Genomic DNA, 20,475 nt, shown 5'->3' with positions numbered 1-20,475 from the left:
CCCCTTCCCCCACTCGCCCCTCCCTTCCACATTCAAGTCATAAAATGTCACTTACGGTCATCACTGAAATCATCTACCAATATAATTTCCTGGACCAGATGCACTGGAGTTCGGTTCAGAACACTGAGGAAAGACCAGAAAAAAGATACAGGGCAGCAGTTCAGCAGAAAAAATTAAGCCAGGAAAATAAAGCTCTGGACCAATTTTCCTCCAAGAGACAATTGGGTAGGTGGCTGAAGAGCAGTTTGGAAATATCCTTATGTCAAACAGACCTGTTGTGACATGATGATAACCAACAGCTATATAAACCAGGAGAGGTGACAGGTTTATGTTAAAGTATCCAATGTCTCACATTATTGGAAAGTTGATTATGTGCGGAGGGGAAACCTACATATCGCAAGGACTCCAGGCATACCTGGCCACAAAGAAGGAAACTCGAGCCACTGGGAAATAAAAGAAGCAGCACTTTTATAAAAGGATAAAAGCAAAGTTGGCAAAGTTGTGCAAATAGGTCCCCAGGAACATTCTACAATATAGAGAGCAGGCAAAAACAGTGATAATACTATAGAGGCAAGGATACCTGCTTTTCTGTGGCTGACATCAAAGGATAGAAGGGATATCTAAAATAACTTAGAAAATAGGGTTATTTTTAAGGCTGGACCTGGTGGAAATCTCAACTTTATGAATAATAATAATAATAATAATAATAATAATAATAATAATTTATTATTTATACTCCGCCCATCAGGCTGGGTTTCCCCAGCCACTCTGGGTGGCTTCCAACAAAATATTAAAAAATACATAAAAAGGAACAGGCCATTTCTGAGGAGGGGAAAATTGAGTGGATGTATTTAACTATAGGCTGCCACAACCACTGCCACTGTGAACACTTAAATTACTTGACCATTTATACTAGGGCTGGTTTGTTTTTTAGCCAAGGGATCGCCCAAACATTTAAAATAAATGTACCAGCATGCATGTTAATTTGAAGATACCCATTTCTGTTTTTGGAATGAAATGAACGGATCATCCATTGTTTGAAAAAAAATAATCTTGAATTTATTGCTGAAACTTGAAGAAAATACAGATTGCCATAAATTCTAAACAAGGGAAAGCTCCAATTACAATCAGATTTTGAAAATTCCGTTGTAATTGGCATTGAATGAATGCATTGATTAATACTGTTGGTTAATTAATGTTTTCAGGCAAATTTAATTATTTTAACTTGACCCATTGCAAACTCTTTCCTTAATTTTACTTTACCACGAGGGAACTATCTGCCAAACTAGATTCAGATGTTAATGGTTTTCAAAATACCACATTCATTCAAACATATGCATAGCATAAATTTGCTCATCAGGGCACTGATAGGGGTGGCAATCAGTACTCCTAACTCTGTGTTGGATCATAGCCCTTAGACTTAAATCTTAAAAAAAGTGTAATGTATGAAGTGTAGAGGTGGTTGGGCAATTTTCTTCAGTTCAAACTTCAAGGTGAACCTACAAAATTCCCACTTTCTGGAAAAAGAAAAGAATTAAAATATGGCCATCTTTGAAAATTTGCTGTCCTCTGAAATTTGCAACGTGGTTCATGAAAAAAAATGCAAAGGCACATTATTTTAGGCAAAAGTGCTTTGCAAAAATGTGTATATTGGGGGGAAATCACGTTAAAATGTTGATGAATTCTTATGAGGATTAAAAATTAACCACAAACTGAGGCAGAAATGTGGGGAACTGGATGTAAGATTGGAAAAACGAGAAACTGAGCAAAGCTGAAATGGGCAGATTCAGCCAGCCCTAATGGAGTGGTCTTAAACTTAATCCTATATAAAAAAAATTCTTCCAGTAGCACCTTAAATACCAACTAAGTTAGTTCTTGGTATGAGCTTTCGTGTGCATGCACACAATAATACTACAACCAGACTTAACACAGACACTGGCACCAGAGCCTGCAATAAACCCAGATGCCAACTTTGCTGCCACATACACCCGGACAACACCATTACTGGCCCCAACAACATCACACATACCATATCGGGACTATTTAATTGCTCATCATCTAACATTGTGTATGCCATCAAATGCCAACAGTGTCCTTCAGCTCTCTATATTGGACAAACAGGCCAAACCTTACGCCAAAGAATAAACGGACATAAATCTGACATCAAGAATCACAAAACAGAGAAACCAGTAGGAGAACACTTCAATCTCCCAGGACATTCTATACAAGATCTCAAAGTAGCTGTTTTACTACAAAGGAATTTCAGAAATAGACTGGAAAGAGAAGCTGCTGAATTGCAACTCATTACCAAACTCAAAACCATGGAGAGACCTGGTTTGAACAAAGACATTGGATTCTTATCTCATTATACATGACTAAGCCATTTTTCACCTTCTCACCCCTTGCCTTTTCCTGGAAGACCTATTGCAGTCATTAAGAGTCGTCAACAGGCTCATCTCAGCTATCTGCCAATCTCCCATTCCTACCACCCTCCCCACCTTCTCACTATATAGAAGGATCTGGCAACTTCTGTTTCAGTGTATCTGAAGAAGTGTGCATGCACACGAAAGCTCATACCAAGAACTAACTTAGTTGGTCTTTAAGGTGCTACTGGAAGAATTTTTTTTATTTTGACTATGGCAAACCAACACGGCTACCTACCTGTAACTTAATCCTATATATTTATTGTCTGTGGAGGTATGACCTCACATGGTGAGCCCAAAAATGGTCACAGTGAGTAACACCAACCCGCTTCCCATATTTGGCCTTTACAAAAACTCATTTCGAAGAAGACTGTTCAGCATGGCATTCCAAATGTAAGTGGCCTATTAAAGATAAATAAGAACAAAAACAGCTCCCCCCTTTTATTTCCACAGGGCTCACATTTTTTCTCTCTCTCTCTTTCTCTCCTTCACACACATACACACACTCATGGAGTGAGATTTAGATGTGCTGTTCCCACTTGTCAAGTTCTCTTTTAATTATTATTATTAATAGGTTTGTTGGTGCTGAGGGCTCCCTCCGCCTTTCCTTCAAAAGAAAGCCAAATGTAGGAGCTGAGTTCAGCAAATTACTGCAACAGAGTATGTCAGAACTGGGAGACGGGAGAGCAATATCACGCTTGGCGGAATATTTAACAGGCGCCGATTGCCTGGAAACGAAAATGGGTAAAAATAGAAGGGGGGGAACAGCACAAAAAACCTTTAATGAACCAGTAGAATTAAATTAAAGACAATGACCTTTTTTCCGTTAAGTTGTCGGGCCAGTTGGGAAATGAGAATGAGTCTGCAGTTACTTTGGGCCAAACGAGATGAGACATTATTAGATCGTCTGAAACCAAGTCAGAGTTGGAGAACTGGTGGCCCACAAGCCTTTCCAACTGACTCACTAGCCTCTAGTCTCGGGTCCAACCCTCTCCTCAACCATCCACCCTCCTGCTGTTCTTCCAGGGTAATCTTCGCATGGCGAATTGGTGGTGGTCTTCAGTGGTGACAGACTCACTAGAAAACCCAGATGCTGCAGTGCTAAACTCTCTTTACTAGTCCAGGTTCTTAGTGATCCTTGCCAGGGCTTGGGCACACACAGAGTGGTACCTCGAGTTACAGTTGCTTCAGGTTGCAGACTCCGCTAACCCAGAAATAGTACCTCAGGTTAAGAACTTTACCTCAGGATGAGAACAGAAATCATGAGGAGGAGGCGCAGCGGCAGTGGGAGGCCCCATTAGTTAAAGTGGTACATCAGGTTAAGAACAGTTTCAGGTTAAGAACGGACCTCCAGAACGAATTAAGTTCTCAACCCGAGGTACCACTGTATATGATTTTTATTGGTTTTACATATAATCTAATTACATAACACCGTATCCTCTTATTTTATCTCTTTGGCTCCACTGAGCCTAACAACTTCCCTTCCTCCTGTCTAACGGTTTACAAAATTAAACTTTACATCTTTACATTTCGCTTTGTTTCCCATCCTTGTTGTATCATTACCTAAAATATTATATTACTCAACCTGAAGAGGTAGCAATTTCTTCTTAGAAATCTTCAGATAACCCTGCTCATAATGTTAATTGCTTACAGTTGTCTTTCGGATAGGATATAAATTTGTTCCAGTCCTTTTGGAGTGCTCGGTCTTGCTGGTTCTGGATTCTTCCCATCAGTTTTGGCAGTTCTGCAAAGTCCATCAGCTTCATCTGCCACTCTTCTTTTGTTGGTAACTCCTGTTGTTTCCATCTTTGGGCTAACAAAATTCTTGCCGCAGTTGGTGCATATAAGATCAGGTTTTTTTATTTTGTCTCAGTATCTCTCTAACCACTATACCCAATAAAAAAGCTTCTGGGTTTTTTAAACAAAAGTGTTTTAAAACATTTTCTTTAACTCATTATGTATCATTTCCCAGAAAGCGTTTACCTCTTTACATGTCTACCACATATGGTAAAAAGTACCTTCCTTTTCCTTACATTTCCAACATTCATTTTTTGTTCTATACGTTTTAGCCAGTTTAACTGGTGTCAAATACCACCTATACATCATTTTCATAACATTTTCTTTAAGCATACTGCATGCAGTAAAATTAACACCTTCATTCCATAACCTCTCCCAACCTTCTAACTGTATATTGTGTCCAATAGCTTTAGCCCAATGTATTCTGCTGATTTTACCTCCTCATCTTTAGTATGCCATTCCAATAATAATTGCTTGGGCAATCTTAAGTGACTGGGAACAAGCTATTAATGCTCCCACTCACCTCTCCCTTTCTGAAGTTTTTTCAAGTGCCTCAACCCGGAAAGCTGAGGAAAACTAAAATGGCACCCTTTAAGACAGGGCTGGGGAACCCTTTTCAGCCCAAAGGCCACATTCCCTTCTGCATAACTTTCGAAGGGCCACATGTGGGTGGTGGGTGGGGCTACAGTCAAAAGTGAGGAGAGAATGCACATTTGGGCTTTCTGCAGATTCTACACCAGGGGTCAACAAACTTTTTCAGCAGGGGGCCGGTCCACTGTCCTTCAGACCTTGTGGGGGGCTGGACTATATTTTTTTGGGGGGAATGAACGAATTCCTATGCCCCACAAATAACCCAGAGATGTTTTTTAAATAAAAGCACACATTCTCCTCATGTCAAAACACCAGGCAGGCCCCACAAATAACCCAGAGATGCATTTTAAATAAAAGGACACATTCTAATCATGTGAAAACATGCTGATTCCAGGACTATCCTCGGGCCAGATTTAGAAGGCAATTGGGCCGGATCTGGCCCCCGGGTCTTAGTTTGCCTATCCATGTTTTACACACAGCGTCATCGGCTCCCACCCTCCACTCAGGTAGGAAAGTTCAAGGACACTTTCCAGCATGGCAAAAACACTAGATGTGAGGAGGGAGGGTGGCCTGTGGAAAAGCCTGAGGGCCAGACAGGGTGGCCTGAAGGGGCTCATTCACCTTCCAGGCCTGAGCTTTGCCAGCCCTGCTTTAGAAGCATATTCTGAGTTTCAAACACTTGCTATTCAGCACATTATAGAGATGTGTATGTATGTGAATGTTCATGCAGGGGGGGGGGGAAGGAGAGGGAGGAAACAGAGATGAGGGGAATAGAGTGACTGAGATTGGAGAGGGGGCTGGAAAGGTTCTGTGAAAAAAAGAAGGCAAATACGGAGATATGCCAACTGCTTTCAGAGATCCAGAGCTATGTTCTGAAAAGAGGGGAGGGGGAGCCTCCAGGACACTTTGTTGTTGTTTTTCTGTCCCTTCCTTAACATCTGTTTGCATGCAAACACCAGTTGCAAAGGAATGACTTCTTTAAAAGGGCAAAACTTTGGAAACTTGTTCACATGTGAGACAGAGAGACGGATGGATGAATGGGGTTCATGCTTGTCTGTGGATGTACGGAAGCGTGTGAATTTGGGTGGTGGATGGGAGATGCATGTGGATGGTGTATGTGTGGCTTTGGCCCTACACGTTTTGCGCTGAACATAGAAAGTCCTCTTGCATACACAAAACAGGGCTCTTATTTTGAACTGCGCACAAGTGCTTATTCCAGAAATCAACCTAAAGTTAGATAAGAAGACACTTAAAAGGCTAATCTGATAATATGCTTGGTGGATAACAATACTTGGGAACTTGCTACATTGGGCCGGCTTTGATGGAGGGTTCTGCATCAGAAGGCCTTTTCAGCAGCGTGTGCAGTCTCTACAAGATAAGAGAACCTTTGCACTAACATCACCGCGTACGTATTTAATATATGCAGACACTCACCCAGTCTAAGATTTGGACTAATATCCCATGTAAGAAGCCATAGAAATGAAGGATTCAAGCTGACAACGACTGCGTACCCATTCATCATCGTGACAGGGGAGAGAGAAACATCGATGGATTCTACCTCTGCCTTGGAAGCAGGTGCTGGAATCCAAACCTCCTCAGGGCTCCAACATGCAGATGGTACCTTGCAGGAGCAGCTGCTGTCCCCATCACAGGGAATGCCCTGCATACCTCCCTCTCCACCGTACAAGAGAGTCGGCTGTCACGTGCAGAATCTCGGAATAAATTCCAGAACCACTGGATTGACAAGCGGCATGTCTGTGCTTCCAGATGGGGCCTTGATTTGCAAACAAGCCACTGAGATGTTACAAACAGATCATGGGCAACAGATTTCTTTCTTTCCTTACTTGCTAGATTTTTCCTAGTAAGGGTAATTCCAGGTTAATGGGGTTGGGGGAGAATATGGGCTGTTATTTTTTATGCCAACAGCGCTGTGTGGATGCTGCAAAAAACGTGTGTGCCATGAGCACTGGTGATCCCACAATAAACACCTATCTGGAAGCATCCTGAGATGACAGTATGCCATTAAAAAAAAAAAAAAACACATGCTGGCTACATGCTGTATGCCGGCTCTCTTGGCCAATAAAGCGAGATGAGTGCCGCAACCCCAGAGTTGGTCACGACTGGACCTAATGGTCAGGGGTCCCTTTACCTTTACCTTTACCTTCACCTGCAATGTGTAAAGCAGGGATGGCTAGCTTGTGGCCCTCCAGATGTTGATGGACTCAACTTCCATCAACCCTGACCATTTGCCATGCTGGCTGGGGCAGATGACAGTCGGACAACATCTGGAGGGTTGCAGATTAGCCACGCCTTGTGAAGAGGGAGGTGAAGTGGGGATGTTGGAGGTGCATACAGACCTCCCATTTTCTGGCCTTTCTTAATATTGCTTGTACACACGCCAAAAGAGAAGCAGAGAAACAGCGCCCTGTTCAACCCCAGGGGTTGGTATGCCTCCTACCTGTTCAAACTACATTCATATGGTACTTCCCTCAAATGTTCTTTAATGAACTCTTACAAATTCTGCTCCAGCTTTCCAATTATACATATATACTTGCCTTTGTTTGTGTGTGGGTAGCTTCTTTCGTTTGGCTTTGATACACCCAAAACACAACATGTTTGATATGCTCTTTGAAGCACCTTGACTTCAAAAAAAATAAAAATGAATTACAAGCACCTCTGTCGGAAGGAATACTAAAGAGCCAAGAATCTATCTGAAGAATCCTTATGGCCAGTTGTTGCTCTGTTTTGATCAGCCCTCATTTATCGCACTACACACACAACAAACACGTTTGATTCATAGGATTTAATTAAACAGAATACAATCTAAAGACCCTGAAGCTAACAGGAGCACAGCATCTATGCCTTGTGGACTTCCCACAGACAGCTGCCTTCTGGCAGTCAACAACGGGCAAACATTTACAATGACTTGCAGCACCATCCAGCCATTTCAGGTACATAAAGCTGTCATTCAATGCAACACTGAGTGGTACATCAAACCGGCATGGTCTACTCTGATGGGCAGCAGCTCCCCAAAGGCTTGAGCAAAAGTCTTCCCCGGTTGGTCCTTTTAAATGGAAATGCTAGAGGCTGAATCTGTGGTACTATGAATGTCAAGTGTTGTGTAAAATGTAGAATGGCTATGCACAACCTTCACTGTAGGAGACAGTATGTCTCTGAGTACCAGCTGCTGGTGCTCACAAATGGTTGCCCTCAGGTCCTGCTAGTGGGCTTCCCAAAGGGACCTGTTTGGCCACTGTGAGAACAGAATGCTCGACTAGATGGACCACTGGCCTGTTCAGGAGGCTCTTCTTATATTCTTACATTTTTGATACCTGGGAGCTTCTAAGAAGAATCCATTTAGTTCACCAAGGTTTGCTTCGAAGGAGATCTTGCTGGATCAAGTCCTGTATATACAGTCATACCTTGGAAGTCGAATGGAATCCATTCCGGAAGTCCATCCGACTTCCAAAACATTCAGAAACCAACACGCGACTTCCGATTGGCTGCCGCAGCTTCCTGCGGCAGCCAATCAGAACCCACGGAACCCGTGTCAGACATTTGGGTTCCAAAGAACGCCTGCAAACCGGAAGACTCACTTCTGGGTTTGTGGTGTTTGGGAGCCAAAACATTCAACTTGCAAGGCATTTGACTTCTGAGGTATGACTGTACAGTGGTGCCTCGCAAGACGAAAAGAATCCGTTCTGTGATTCTCTTCGTCTAGCGGTTTTTTCGTCTTGCGAAGCAAGCCCATTGACGGATTAGCGCTATTAGCGCTATTAGCGGCTTTTAGTGGCTTATCTGCTGATCGGATCAGCTGATAAGCGGCTTAGCGGCTTAGAAAAGGGGGGGAGGGAAAAAAACCAGCAGGAACTCGCAAGACATTGTCGTCTTGCAAAGCAAGCCCATAGGAAATTCGTTTTGCGAAGCACCTCCAAAATGGAAAACTCTTTCGTCTAGCGAGTTTTCCGTCTTGAGAGGCATTCGTCTTGCGGGGCACCACTGTATAAGGGATTTCAATATCCTGTTCATACCTCCTAGTATTAAAAAAAACAAAAACAAGTTTGGATGTTGGATTGTGATTATTTATGAAAGTAATTTATCTCCATGGCAACGCATTTAGAACCTGAGGAAGATTGGGGCGGGCCAAGGGGGAAGGAAGAGAAAGCCAACAATAACCTAAAATGCTCAAAGGGTCAGAGGTCACAGATACTGAAATCAAGTGGAGAGCAAGTGAAGTGGGGGGAAACCAGCAGAAATGAAACACTCCAGCATCCCAGAATGACTAATTACATAGGGGAGAGAAGGAGAGAGAGAAATCGTTCAAGAATAACTATAAATGAGTGTTGATTACAAGGCAGCTTCCACGTTTCCCTCTCAAATACCCACCAGCTCTTTGAAATTCAAGAGTTCTCTTATGTGAACATCAAAAAGGTAAAAGCATGAGCCGGGTTACATGCTTCCTCATTCCGAGAGATGATTAGAAAGAGTGGGGGGAGGGATCTAAATGATGTGGCCATGGGGTTGCGGGGGGGGGGGGAGTGTGGAAATAAAGGAAAAGAGAAGTCAGCACAAAGCACTAATTATACAGTTTCAGAGTAACACCTGGTTTATTTTTTTTTACTCTTTTAATCAACGTCATTTGAGCACAGCTCCTATGAAGTGCGTTTTCACTCCCAAGGAACTTGAAAGAGGTGGGGAAAGTTGTTTTCAGCAAGGCAGGCTTCTAAACAGGGGTGCCAACTTCAGTGGGTTCAATCCGCTTGGTTGATTAATTAGAAGGGCCCAATTTCAATGGGTGTGAAAGGCACCCTTGCTTCTTTATCCAAGGCTATTTTTGGTCCCGGTGTGTTAATGTTCACAGAGAAAACGAAATGTTCAAGACTCCCTTTGCTTCCCTAACAATAAGTGGTAGAGTTATGGCTTACAAAAATTATATTACTTTATTCACTGGAAAGGGCAGAAGGTTAATCAATTAAAATCAAAACTAATCTGCTGCCTGGGGTACGGATGGGAGCTGCAGCCCAAAACATCTTGAGGGTTCTAGGTTGGGGAAGGCTGCTGTAGAAGAAGCAGGGAAATCTGTTGGTAGCTTCTTCTCCCTGCTCTTAGAAATCTCTGAACTGGCTCTCGCTGGGTGGCCACAGAAAAGCACTGCCTTGCTCTCAGCCTAATGGGCATTGTGGGATTGAGACGATACATAAAATAAAGACTGCAGAGCACTTTCATGCAATGAAAAAATGTTATAAAAACCATTACAATAGCACTGAAATGATCCATTTGGCGGTGTTAGACACACTCCAGCTCCTCCTTTGTTCTGTCTTTAACGGGGCTAATGCCCGCTTCCTTGTTCCTTCCTTCAGGCTCCATGTTGGCACGCAAGGCCTCTGCCTCCCCCTCCCCCCCCCTTTGCTGCCCAACTTGGCATCAGCCCCCAGTACAGCCCTGCAGCCAGAAATCCAATGGGGAGTTGGGCATTTTGCCTGCAGTATCATACACAACAGCTTTTCCTAGTCGGATGACTGCCAGTCAATGTGTCTTTTGAAGCTTCCACTCTTATTAATGACTTCTTTTTTTTAACAGTGCCAGGCTGTTCCTAGAACTTACTAAATTGCCCATAAGTACAAGGGAGCATGAAGGGACGCAAGTGGCGCTGTGGGTTAAACCACAAAACCTAGGACTTGCCGATCAGAAGGTCGGCGGTTCAAATCCCCATGACAGGGTGAGCTCCCGTTGCTCAGTCCCAGCTCCTGCCAACCTAGCAGTTTGAAAGCACCTCAAAGTGCAAGTAGATAAATAGGTACCACTCCAGCAGGAAGGTAAACAGCGTTTCCATGCGCTGCTCTGGTTTGCCAGAAGCAGCTTAGTCATGCTGGCCACATGACCTGGAAGCTGTATGCCGGCTCCCTCGGCCAATAAAGCGAGATGAGCGCCGCAACCCCAGAGTCGGCCATGACTGGACCTAATGGTCAGGGGTCCCTTTACCTTTTACAAGGGAGCACTGGGCCTTTTCTTATTATGCTACATTTTGCAGGCAAAAGTCTACACTGAGCAAAGGGCTGTGACACAATCTTTGCGAAAGAGGTAGGGGTGGTGACGGGGAAGGGATGAACATCTTTACTTGCACATCTTTACTTGCATGAGTAGCAACAACAAAAGCTGAGATGGGCAAGCACTCCGAAACTCATCTTGGATTACCAAAGATCAATATTCCAAACCAAGCCAAAGCCCAGAAAAAATGGAAAAACCTTCCATATTTTTAATTCACGCTCTATTCAATGCGTAACAGGGTTTCATTGAGCTGAATTGGCAAGAGAACTAAGTAGTCAGAGTGGGAAAAAGATGAGGTTGTGGTACAGAGCCCATTTCTTGCAGAGATGGCCTTTCTCTCCTTGGTTATTTAACCTGCGGCCCATCAATTCTCTCAGTATTTATCTATTATAAAATTTATATCTCACCTTTCCCCCAAGGAGCTCAAAGTGGCATATACACCTCTCTCCCTCTCCATTTTTTTTAATATTCACAACAAACCTGTTAGGCTGAGAGATAATGACTGACCCAAGGTCACCCAGTGGGCTTCACTCAACTGAGAGGGCAGGGGAAGCTGGCAATTTTTCTCTGGCTCAGATGTTAAAGCAAACTAGAGAAGAAATTATAGGTTTGAAAAGTTTGCTTCTCCTTTGACGTAAGCTTTAAGAAACGCCATGAATTCTTTTCGAGCCTGCCTAGGGAGAAAGTTTGCCAGAATCTCTAATCGGAACATGCCTAAATCACTCGTCCTTCTGCTTCTCTGATCATCCAAAACTGTCCTTTAGAGATTCCACATGTAGATAATTGTCTCCCCTACTTGGAGCTGCCAGGGCAGCTGTAAAAGAAAATGGAGAGAGCTGCCCCTGTTGAACACAGTATTAGGGTATTCAGACATGATTTTTCTCACAAGGCCTTTTGTCTGGAGACTGCGCTAGAGAGTGCTGTAAGATGAAGGCATGTTTCATCCCTTTCCCCTGAGGCAAAGGTCAAAGTTTGCCAGCATAAGTAATCTGTAAGTAGTATATTACCTCACATTCCCTCGCAGCTGCCTCTGGCACTGGCCTGCCTCAGTCCCTTCTGTTCTCTGCTGTTTATTATTTAGAGAGAGAGAGAGAAATGCAAACTGGTTCCCTGCTTTCCAAGAACATTTCTGCAGTGAGGTAAGAGCCTCACTGGAGTTAAGAAGAGCCAGAAACATTTATTAAGGCGAGCTTATAATGCTTATGTCAGTGCCTCAGCAAATGAGGGTCAGGGAGAGCTCCCCACCCATTCCTATGCATTCAAGAATCAACTCTTCCTCTGGGAAAGCAGAGTCGGCCAGAGCTAGGGTGGATTCATGCCACAGAATTTTCTTAGGTGAAATGTTGTATTTCATACTTGAGTTTTAACCAATTGCCATATGTGTAGCTGGAGGGGGGGTATAATATTAACATTTATTGGTATCCCTCTCTACCTCCTAAGCAAAGGATGACATTAAGGGGGTTGATATCTGGCCTCTGAGATGCCTGCATTCATAGCTTCAGGCACTGTGAATCTCTTCTATAAGTCATTTCTTTTGTAAGTTTCCTATCAGATTACCCAGGCTTGCCCCAGTGGCAGGGGTTGCCATTGTCTATAGTGCAGGCAGTCCTCACTCTCTGCTGAGTCATCTGAAATTGCTGTTTTGCAATGATAAGTATGGTTATAGTGGTGCCTGAGGGACAGCTCTGCTCTCCTGGCATGGGTCGCTGCAATTTACTGGGAGGGTCAGCATGAAGATTGGAATGGGATTTGGCTCCACGGCCATGCCCACATCTGCAATGCTCCCTTCTTCTTCTTTTTAAATAATTTTCATTGATTTTCTTTTTCTCATAACAAATATCCAGTATCAATAACATTCATTTTCCAATTTCTCCCCTCCCTATTGACTTCCTTCAGCTTCCATTTCTGGTTCATTATGTCAAATGTTACATTCTGCTGTTTGCATATAGTACTATGTTGTCACATTGTTAAATTTCTTGTTCTCTGTAAATAAAGTTGTAAATGTTTATTTAAATCCTGCCAGAGAGTCCATGTTTTTTGTTGTTTCTGCAAATATGTTGTAAGAGGTTCCCATTCTTTTTCGAAATCACTATTGTCCTTTTCACGCAGTTTATCTGTAAACTTTGCCAACTCTGCATAGTTCACCAACTTTTCTTGCCATTGTTCTTTTGATGGTATTTCTCCAGCCTTCCAGTTTTGTGCTATTAAGATTATTGCTGCTGTTGTAGCATACATGAATAACGTCCATTTTTCTTTCAGCAGCTCTTGTCCTAAAATACCTAACAGAAAAGCTTCTGGTTTTTTAACAAATGTTATTTTAAACATTTTTTTTTTCAATTCATTGTATATCATTTCCCAAAAATGTTTAATGCAATGCTCCCTTCTGTCTTGCCCAGGAGCAGCACATCCCCTTTCACCACTTGGCACGCTGCCCCATTCCATCACCACGCCACCCTGGTATCCCTTATCTGGATTGTGTGGCAACACTTGCAAAGCAGTGATGACAGTGTGTTCTGGCAAGATCTTGCCAAAATCTTGCAGGATCTCATGTGAGATTTTGGTGAGATCTCGCAAAATGTTGGCGATATCTCACTGGAAGCTGGCATCAGTGCCCGTGCCACTTCTCTGCTGGTGGCAGAGGTGGGCAGGCCGGCCCTGTCCTTACCTGTCCCCTTCCCAGTAAATGGCACTAATATGTGGTGCTCAGAAGGTGAGAGAGCAGCGTGGCCCCACCTGCCACTACCACGTGCTTATATCTGATCTCTGTAGGACTCCGCCTGACTAAAAGCTACTTCAGTTGTACTGAACCCAATGCCAATGAAGTTAAAACACACATAAAAGCATTTAATTAATACAAACTTATCGCAATACATCCTCAGCTAGCTGGCAACATGGACATAGTAGAGCAAATGTGATACATATCCGGTGGATATGTTCAAGCCTTCTGCCTTTAATTCCTACTAAATTAATAGAAATTCCCAGGGTGGTTGGACCTTTAAATCCCATGGATGTACTTTTGAAATACTTGGGAGAATTTGGCTCAGAAAACAAAGTGGAGTTAATAATTCATTTGATAAAAGCAGCTAGAATATTGATGGCCCTGTTTTGGAAGAAAGCAGACATTCCAGTCAATAAGAAAATGGGAAGAAAAATGTTGGGCCATGAAAAGATGTTTGAACGTGGCATTTATTTCACTAAAGGGGAAGGAGAGTGAGGCATTTAAATGTTGAGGGTCTTAGATGGTTTCTTCTGCTTATTTATTTATTGGGCCTTTGGATGCATCACTGGGTAGACTTTGTGATATATTGAGATGAAGAATGGAGCTCTGTGAAATATTAGTTAAATTAATGGAGCAAGCTTAACTATGTCTACATGGAAAGAGGTCCTACTGAATTCAATGGGGCTCACTCCCAGAAAAGTAGGATCAGGACTGGTGTGCATTATGAGCACAGCTTCAAATGTTTCTGCAGTTATTATAGCTGCGTTTACGCAGCATGCTATACCATGGGTTTAGCCTTATGAGGGCAAGCTGCAACAATCACCTTCACATCTGGCTCACTTGCTCTCCTCTCCCCTTCCAAAGCACCCTTCCCTTTCAGATCTACCACCGCTTGTCATGATGTCTCAACCTGGAGAAATTAGCTAGTCTAAACAATGGTTAGGGAAAACATACCAACTTCAAATCACGATTTACAATGTTGGCTTGTTTCCACTAATTATAGTCAAGATGAACTACAGTTGATGGTTCCGATTAAAATGTGATTAATCTAAGGTCAAACTGCGGGAGGCAGTGGAAGACAGGAGTGCCTGGCGTGCTCTGGTCCATGGGGTCGCGAAGAGTCAGACACGACTAAACGACTAAACAACAACAATAACAAACTAAGGCAGGCACTTCCAATCTCCTCCTGAGTTTGAGAGGTGAGGAGGAAGTACATAAGCCTACTTGTGGCAGTTCATCCTCATAATGTAAAACCATGGTTTTGCATTTTGTGTGAATATGCATGCTTACTCAGAGGTAAATCTCACTTTCTTCAATCAGGCTCACTCCTTATCCAGAATACAGTCGTACCTCAGAAGTTGAACAGAATCCATTCCGGAAGTCTGTATGTCTTCTGAAATGTTCGGCTTTCAAAACATGGCTTCTGGTTGGCTGCAGGAAGTTCCTGCAGCCAATCGGAAGCCACAGAAGCCCCGTTGGATGTTTGGCTTCCAAAAGAACATTCAAAAACTGGAACAATCACTTCTGGTTTTCGATCGTTCGGGAGCCGGAACGTTCAACTCCCAAGGTGTTGGGGAGCCGAGGTATGACTGTACAGTGGTACCTCGGGTTAAGAACTGCAGCTCCAAACTGGTGGAATGCTCTGTCAAAAGAGACTAGGGCCCTGCGGGACCTGACATCTTTCCGCAGGGCCTGCAAGACAGAGTTGTTCCGCCAGGCCTTTGGTTAGGGCGCAGCCTGACTCCCTCCTCTGGCAACCTGCACATAATTCTGCTTAATTGGTTGCCATCAATTTGATTTAATTAATTTTATAATGAAATATTTTTAGATTGTGTGATTATTTGACTGATTATTTGATTGTTGTTAGCCACCCTGAGCCCGGCTTTGGCTGGGGAGGGCGGGATATAAATAAAATTTTTTTTTATTATTATTATTATTATTATTATTATTATTATTATTATTATTATTCGTTCCGGAGGTCCATTCTTAACCTGAAACTGTTCTTAACCTGAAGCACCACTTTAGCTAATGGGGCCTCCTGCTGCTGCCACTGCGCCGCCACTGCACAATTTCTGTTCTCATCCTGAAGCAAAGTTCTTAACCTGAGGTACTATTTCTGGGTTAGTGGAGTCTGTAACCTGAAGCGTCTGTAACCTGAAGTACCACTGTATTTAGGATTGCAGGCTGTGATACTTGAGTTGTTTTTATATATAACGTTGAGTATGTTTTGATGGTAAAGCAAGAAAACGAAGCATCACTCTAATAAAACAATTATCCATACAAACAGGAAACAACACATTTATCATACTATCAAGATCAACACATTAGAGCCACTTAAAACACAAGTTTAACAGCTGAGGCTATTTAAAGGAAGGCTTCTGAAACTCATAAACATGACTATACTTCTTATTTGAAAGCTAAGTGATTAGACTAGTGGAACCATATGGGTGGAATATTTTATCGGACAGTCCCTACAGTTCTCCTGAACAGCAGAGTCCACCAACTTGGATGGTTTTAAAAAACAATTAGACAAATTTGTAGAGGATATGGTTATCAATAGCTACAAGGCACAGTGGCTATGTTCCACCTCTACTTTCCGAGGCAGTTTGCCTCTGAATACCAGTTGATGGAAATTACAAGTGGGGAAAGTGCTGTTGCCCTCAATTCCTGTTTGCAAGCTTCTCATAAGCATCTGGTTGGTCATGGTAAGAACACGGTGTAGGACTAAGATGGATCTTTGTCTGATCCAGCAGGACTCCTTTAATTTTTACTGAATTTATATACCACCCTATACCCAGAGGTCTCAGGGTGGTTCTTCTTACTTTCTATGTCTTCCATTGAGTGGCTGGCAGTGCTTTCCCACATGGATATGGTTAACCTCAGTCCAGATTGTGGTGTCGTGAATCTCTCAAAAAAGCACCCAGTGCCAGGCTATTACGCTATCCATCACAGTAGCCAATATTCAACAGTCTAAGTCAGGATGGCAATTGATACGTTCACCCCATGTGTTCAGATCTGGAGAACAGACCCTATTCCACGTGATCTATAGGGAAGGAGATATATGAAACAACCTGGACCTTGTGATTATCCTCTGAGGCCCTTCTTCGTGGGTCTCCTCCACTAGAGGTCTGGAGGGTGGCAGCACAATAATGGGCCTTTTCTGCAATGGCTCCCCATTGGTGGAATGCTCTCCCCAGGGAGATATCTCTAGGTGCGAGGTGAAAACATTTTTATTTAGCCAGGTCTTTGGCGAATTAAACCATCTGTGGCCCTTTAAAGTGTGAGGGTATGTTGCTTTTCTTTGTTCTTTTGATATGTATTTTTGTGTCTTTCTTCAACTATCAGAATGCTTAATTTGTCTTTGGCTAATTAAACAATCTATGGCCTTTTAAACTGGGCAGAGGGCCTTCTCGGTAGTGGCGCCCTCCCTGTGGAATGCCCTCCCACCAGATGTCAAAGAAAACAACAACTACCAGACTTTTAGAAGACATCTGAAGGCAGCCCTGTTCAGGGAAGCTTTTAATGTTTGATGTATTACAGTATTTTAATATTTTTTTGGCAGCCACCCAGAATGGCTGGGGAGGCCCAGCCAGATGGGCGGGGTATAAATATTATTATTATTATTATTATTATTATTATTATTACTACTACTACTACTACTCTGTTATGTATTTTTATGAAGGATGAAGGACGGCAAAGAAACTTTAATAATAATAATAGTTCCGGAGGTCCATTCTTAACTTGAAACTGTTCTTAACCTGAAGCACCACTTTAGCTAATGGGGCCTCCCACTGCCACGTGATTTCTGTTCTCATCCTGAAGCAAATTTCTTAACCCGAGGTAATATTTCTAGGTTAGCAGAGTCTGTAACCTGAAGCGTATGTAACCTGAAGCGCATGTAACCCGAGGTACCACTGTAATAATAATAATGTGTTTAGCATGGAGAATTAGGGATTATAGAGATCTATGAGACTCTGCTTTTCTGTAGCCCAAAAAGAATAGCTATGGTTTTGCAGGGATCTGCTCTTATGCGGGGAGAGCTTTTTCATTAACAATCTCATGGCTCCCAATTATGAAGGACAATTAGCTGCGAAGCTCTCTTGGTTTGCATGGAGATTATGTTTTCAAGGACAGCCTCCGAGTTCCTCTGGATGAGCCATGGAGAGGTCTGGGCACATGGCCATTTTTTCATTTGCTAGTTCACTCTTGGCTAAGCTTTCCTACGGGGGACTGAGGAGATGCCTAATTTTCACTGCAGGCTTTCTAAAAGTAGCATTTAATTCCCATGTGTGTCTTGAATCTACAAAGCACCAAATACAAAGCTCCTTCCTGCAAGGAACAGAGAAAGCTTTCTTACAGCCTCTGCACGTCTAGAGAGCCTCCCCACTCTAGGTGTGCAAGTTGTACAAGTATAACTAGGGCGCATCTGTGCGTGCATTTGCAAGCAGTGGCTAAATAGAAAGGTGAGCACCTGCCACTGGTTATTGCTTGGCTTGACAAAACATGGGAACTTTTAGCTGCGGACACGATTTCAACCCACATTAAAGGGGCATGAAAGCAGTTCGTTGCGGATGGCTCCCTAGAAAAATGGTTTCCATTTATTACATATGTAGACTCAGCAAAAACAATGCACAGAAGGCAGTTGCATCTGAGTTCAGTATTTATTTTGGAAAGTTAAAGGCAGGGAGTCAGGAAAGGAGAGAATAAACAAAAGCAAAGAAACTGCTTCAGAATCGGAATCTTTGCTGATTTTGAATTTTCTGGTACTGTTTAGAACTTGAAATATATAAGAAACACTTGCTATTGCTTTTGAAACTCTAACTTTTTGGGAGAAAAGTTTTAAAATAGTTGATCAGCTCCAAGTGCTGCATGAGTCCTCGTTTTGGTTTCCTGCGCACCTTGTTGTTGTTTTTAACTTATGGCATCTGCAATTGACTGCTTTGAAGCCAAATCGGAATGTCTTTTGCTGTTTTATCCTTGATGCAATCATTAGGATGTATTTTAATTGCTCTCAGCCACTTCGGGAGCCAATCTTGGCTGGAACCAAATAACAATGATCATTTAGATAAAGAGGCTTTTAATAATGATCAGGAGTGGGTGATGGGGCAGCTGAGCAGCTGTAGCAGGTACCTGTGCTGTCACACTCTTGGCTCCACCTCTGCCCAGGAAGCAGCAGTGGTACCAGTACCAGGAGACCAGCTCTAAGGTAGTGTTCCACCACCTGCTCCCGACAGAGATGATACATCCTTACAGGTGACAGTAAGCACTTAATGGAAAAGTGTGCAGTCCTGCAGTATCTAAGGTTAATATTAGGGGTTAATGGGCATCCTTTTGCTTGCCCTAATAGGGACTGAGTGGCAGTAAAACAAAGGCACCTTGGCTAATTATTTACTTGACTCCACCTGCTTCATTCTTCAATGCCATTAAAACTTCCTTCCGTTCTGTTCATTTCCTTCTTGTTTTTCTTGGAGTTCTAACTTTTTCCTGCTTAGTATGGCTTGGTGGCAAAATTTTCTCCAGTTGTAAGCTATGGTAGGCTTCTGCCATGGTGTGTGTGTGTGTGTGTGTGTGTGTATGTGTGTGTGTGTGTGTGTAGAGCACACTAAAGTCAGAAAGTAATTATTTTCACTTGCTTTTCAGATAGCTGTACTGGTATGTTGCACTAAAAATAATACTGGGCATACTTATTTAATTACTAGTAAGTCCACCCAACTCAGTGGGATTCTTTCTGAGTAAAACTGCATAAATCTGGCAATTCTGATTTGAGTTATCTATAGTAGACATTGCTAAAGGGCAGACTTCTTTCCAGATTTTTGTATCTGGCTCTGTCCGCCATTGGTTCTGGCTCCATCCACTGGGGGCATGTGTCCCCCACAATAGATTCCAGATGAGAGGAAACAGCCTCAACAGGAAAACAAAAAAGATTGCCCACCCCTGATCTAAAACCATCAGATTTCAAACCCATCCTCTATCTTGAATCCAATTCAAAACCGTTTCAAGAAATTTTAATTGCCAAGTCTGATAGTGCATTGGAAGGGTATATTAACACTTATAGGCCTTCCTCAAAGGTAGTTCCTCAGAAAAAAACACCCATGTCTCAACATGCTAAAGCCTAGCAAAGTTTTGGGTGCCAGGCCATAGCCAACCTCATAAAATAGTGAGAGACATGAGTTTCTGGAGCCAGAGCTTGAGGTACAAACCACAGGCCACACAGAGCTGGGGACAGTTTTGACCTGGAATCTTTTATATCATCATCATTAGCACCACCACCACCACCACCACCACCATCAAATTTGTAATCACTGCCCTTCACCAGCAGGTGTCTAGGCAGAATTAAAAATAAAAAAGTTATAACATACTAGAGTCACAGGAATCTGTGTCAAGGGCCAGAAGTGCACCTTCAGCATTCACTGAAAGATATATTGTGAATAAGTGAGTCTCACCTCTGTGGGGATGGAATTCCACAACTTAGAGTCGCCACAGAGATTGCCCTCAGCCAGGCCACATACTCCCTGAACTTCTAAGGAAGATTGAACCACCAAAAGAGCACTTTCTGCTGATCTGAACATCCAGGAGGGTCTGTAGGGAAGGAGGCGGTCTCTCAGATAGTTGAGGCCTGAGTTGTTATAGCCCTTGTAGGTCCAGAGCTGAAGAAGTCAGCTGGCTGCTAGAATGGCAGTTACCCTGGAGCCCAAGAACTTGTCATAACTCAGGGAGCCTTCAGGCCTACTGCCTCAACCCAAAAGACCATCACAATCCAGGGAACATTCACCACTTAGGGGTAATGAAGAATGGATCCATCTGTTCCCACTTCTGGCTTCAGCTATCCCTAACATGAAGAGCATCCTGCTTCAGGCAATAATTTGACATTTGCAGCTGAGCAACTGGGGAATGTTT

At 43.0% G+C, this 20,475-nt stretch overlaps 1 protein-coding gene across 1 annotated transcript in view; it reads right to left on the bottom strand.

Moving 5' to 3' along the window:
* GALNT14 (polypeptide N-acetylgalactosaminyltransferase 14) overlaps positions 1 to 20,475 on the bottom strand; it is a 237,656-nt gene that overhangs the window by 48,594 nt on the left and 168,587 nt on the right. Inside the window, exon 4 of the mRNA XM_082214849.1 lies at positions 56 to 123. Within this exon, the coding sequence (XP_082070975.1) occupies positions 56 to 123 (68 nt within the window). The remainder of the gene's footprint in view (positions 1 to 55; positions 124 to 20,475) is intronic.

The sequence above is a fragment of the Podarcis vaucheri genome, assembly GCF_965113315.1.
Source record: "Podarcis vaucheri genome assembly, chromosome: 3".
Taxonomy (NCBI): Eukaryota; Metazoa; Chordata; class Lepidosauria; order Squamata; family Lacertidae; genus Podarcis; species Podarcis vaucheri.
This window is presented reverse-complemented; position numbering and strand designations above follow the sequence as displayed.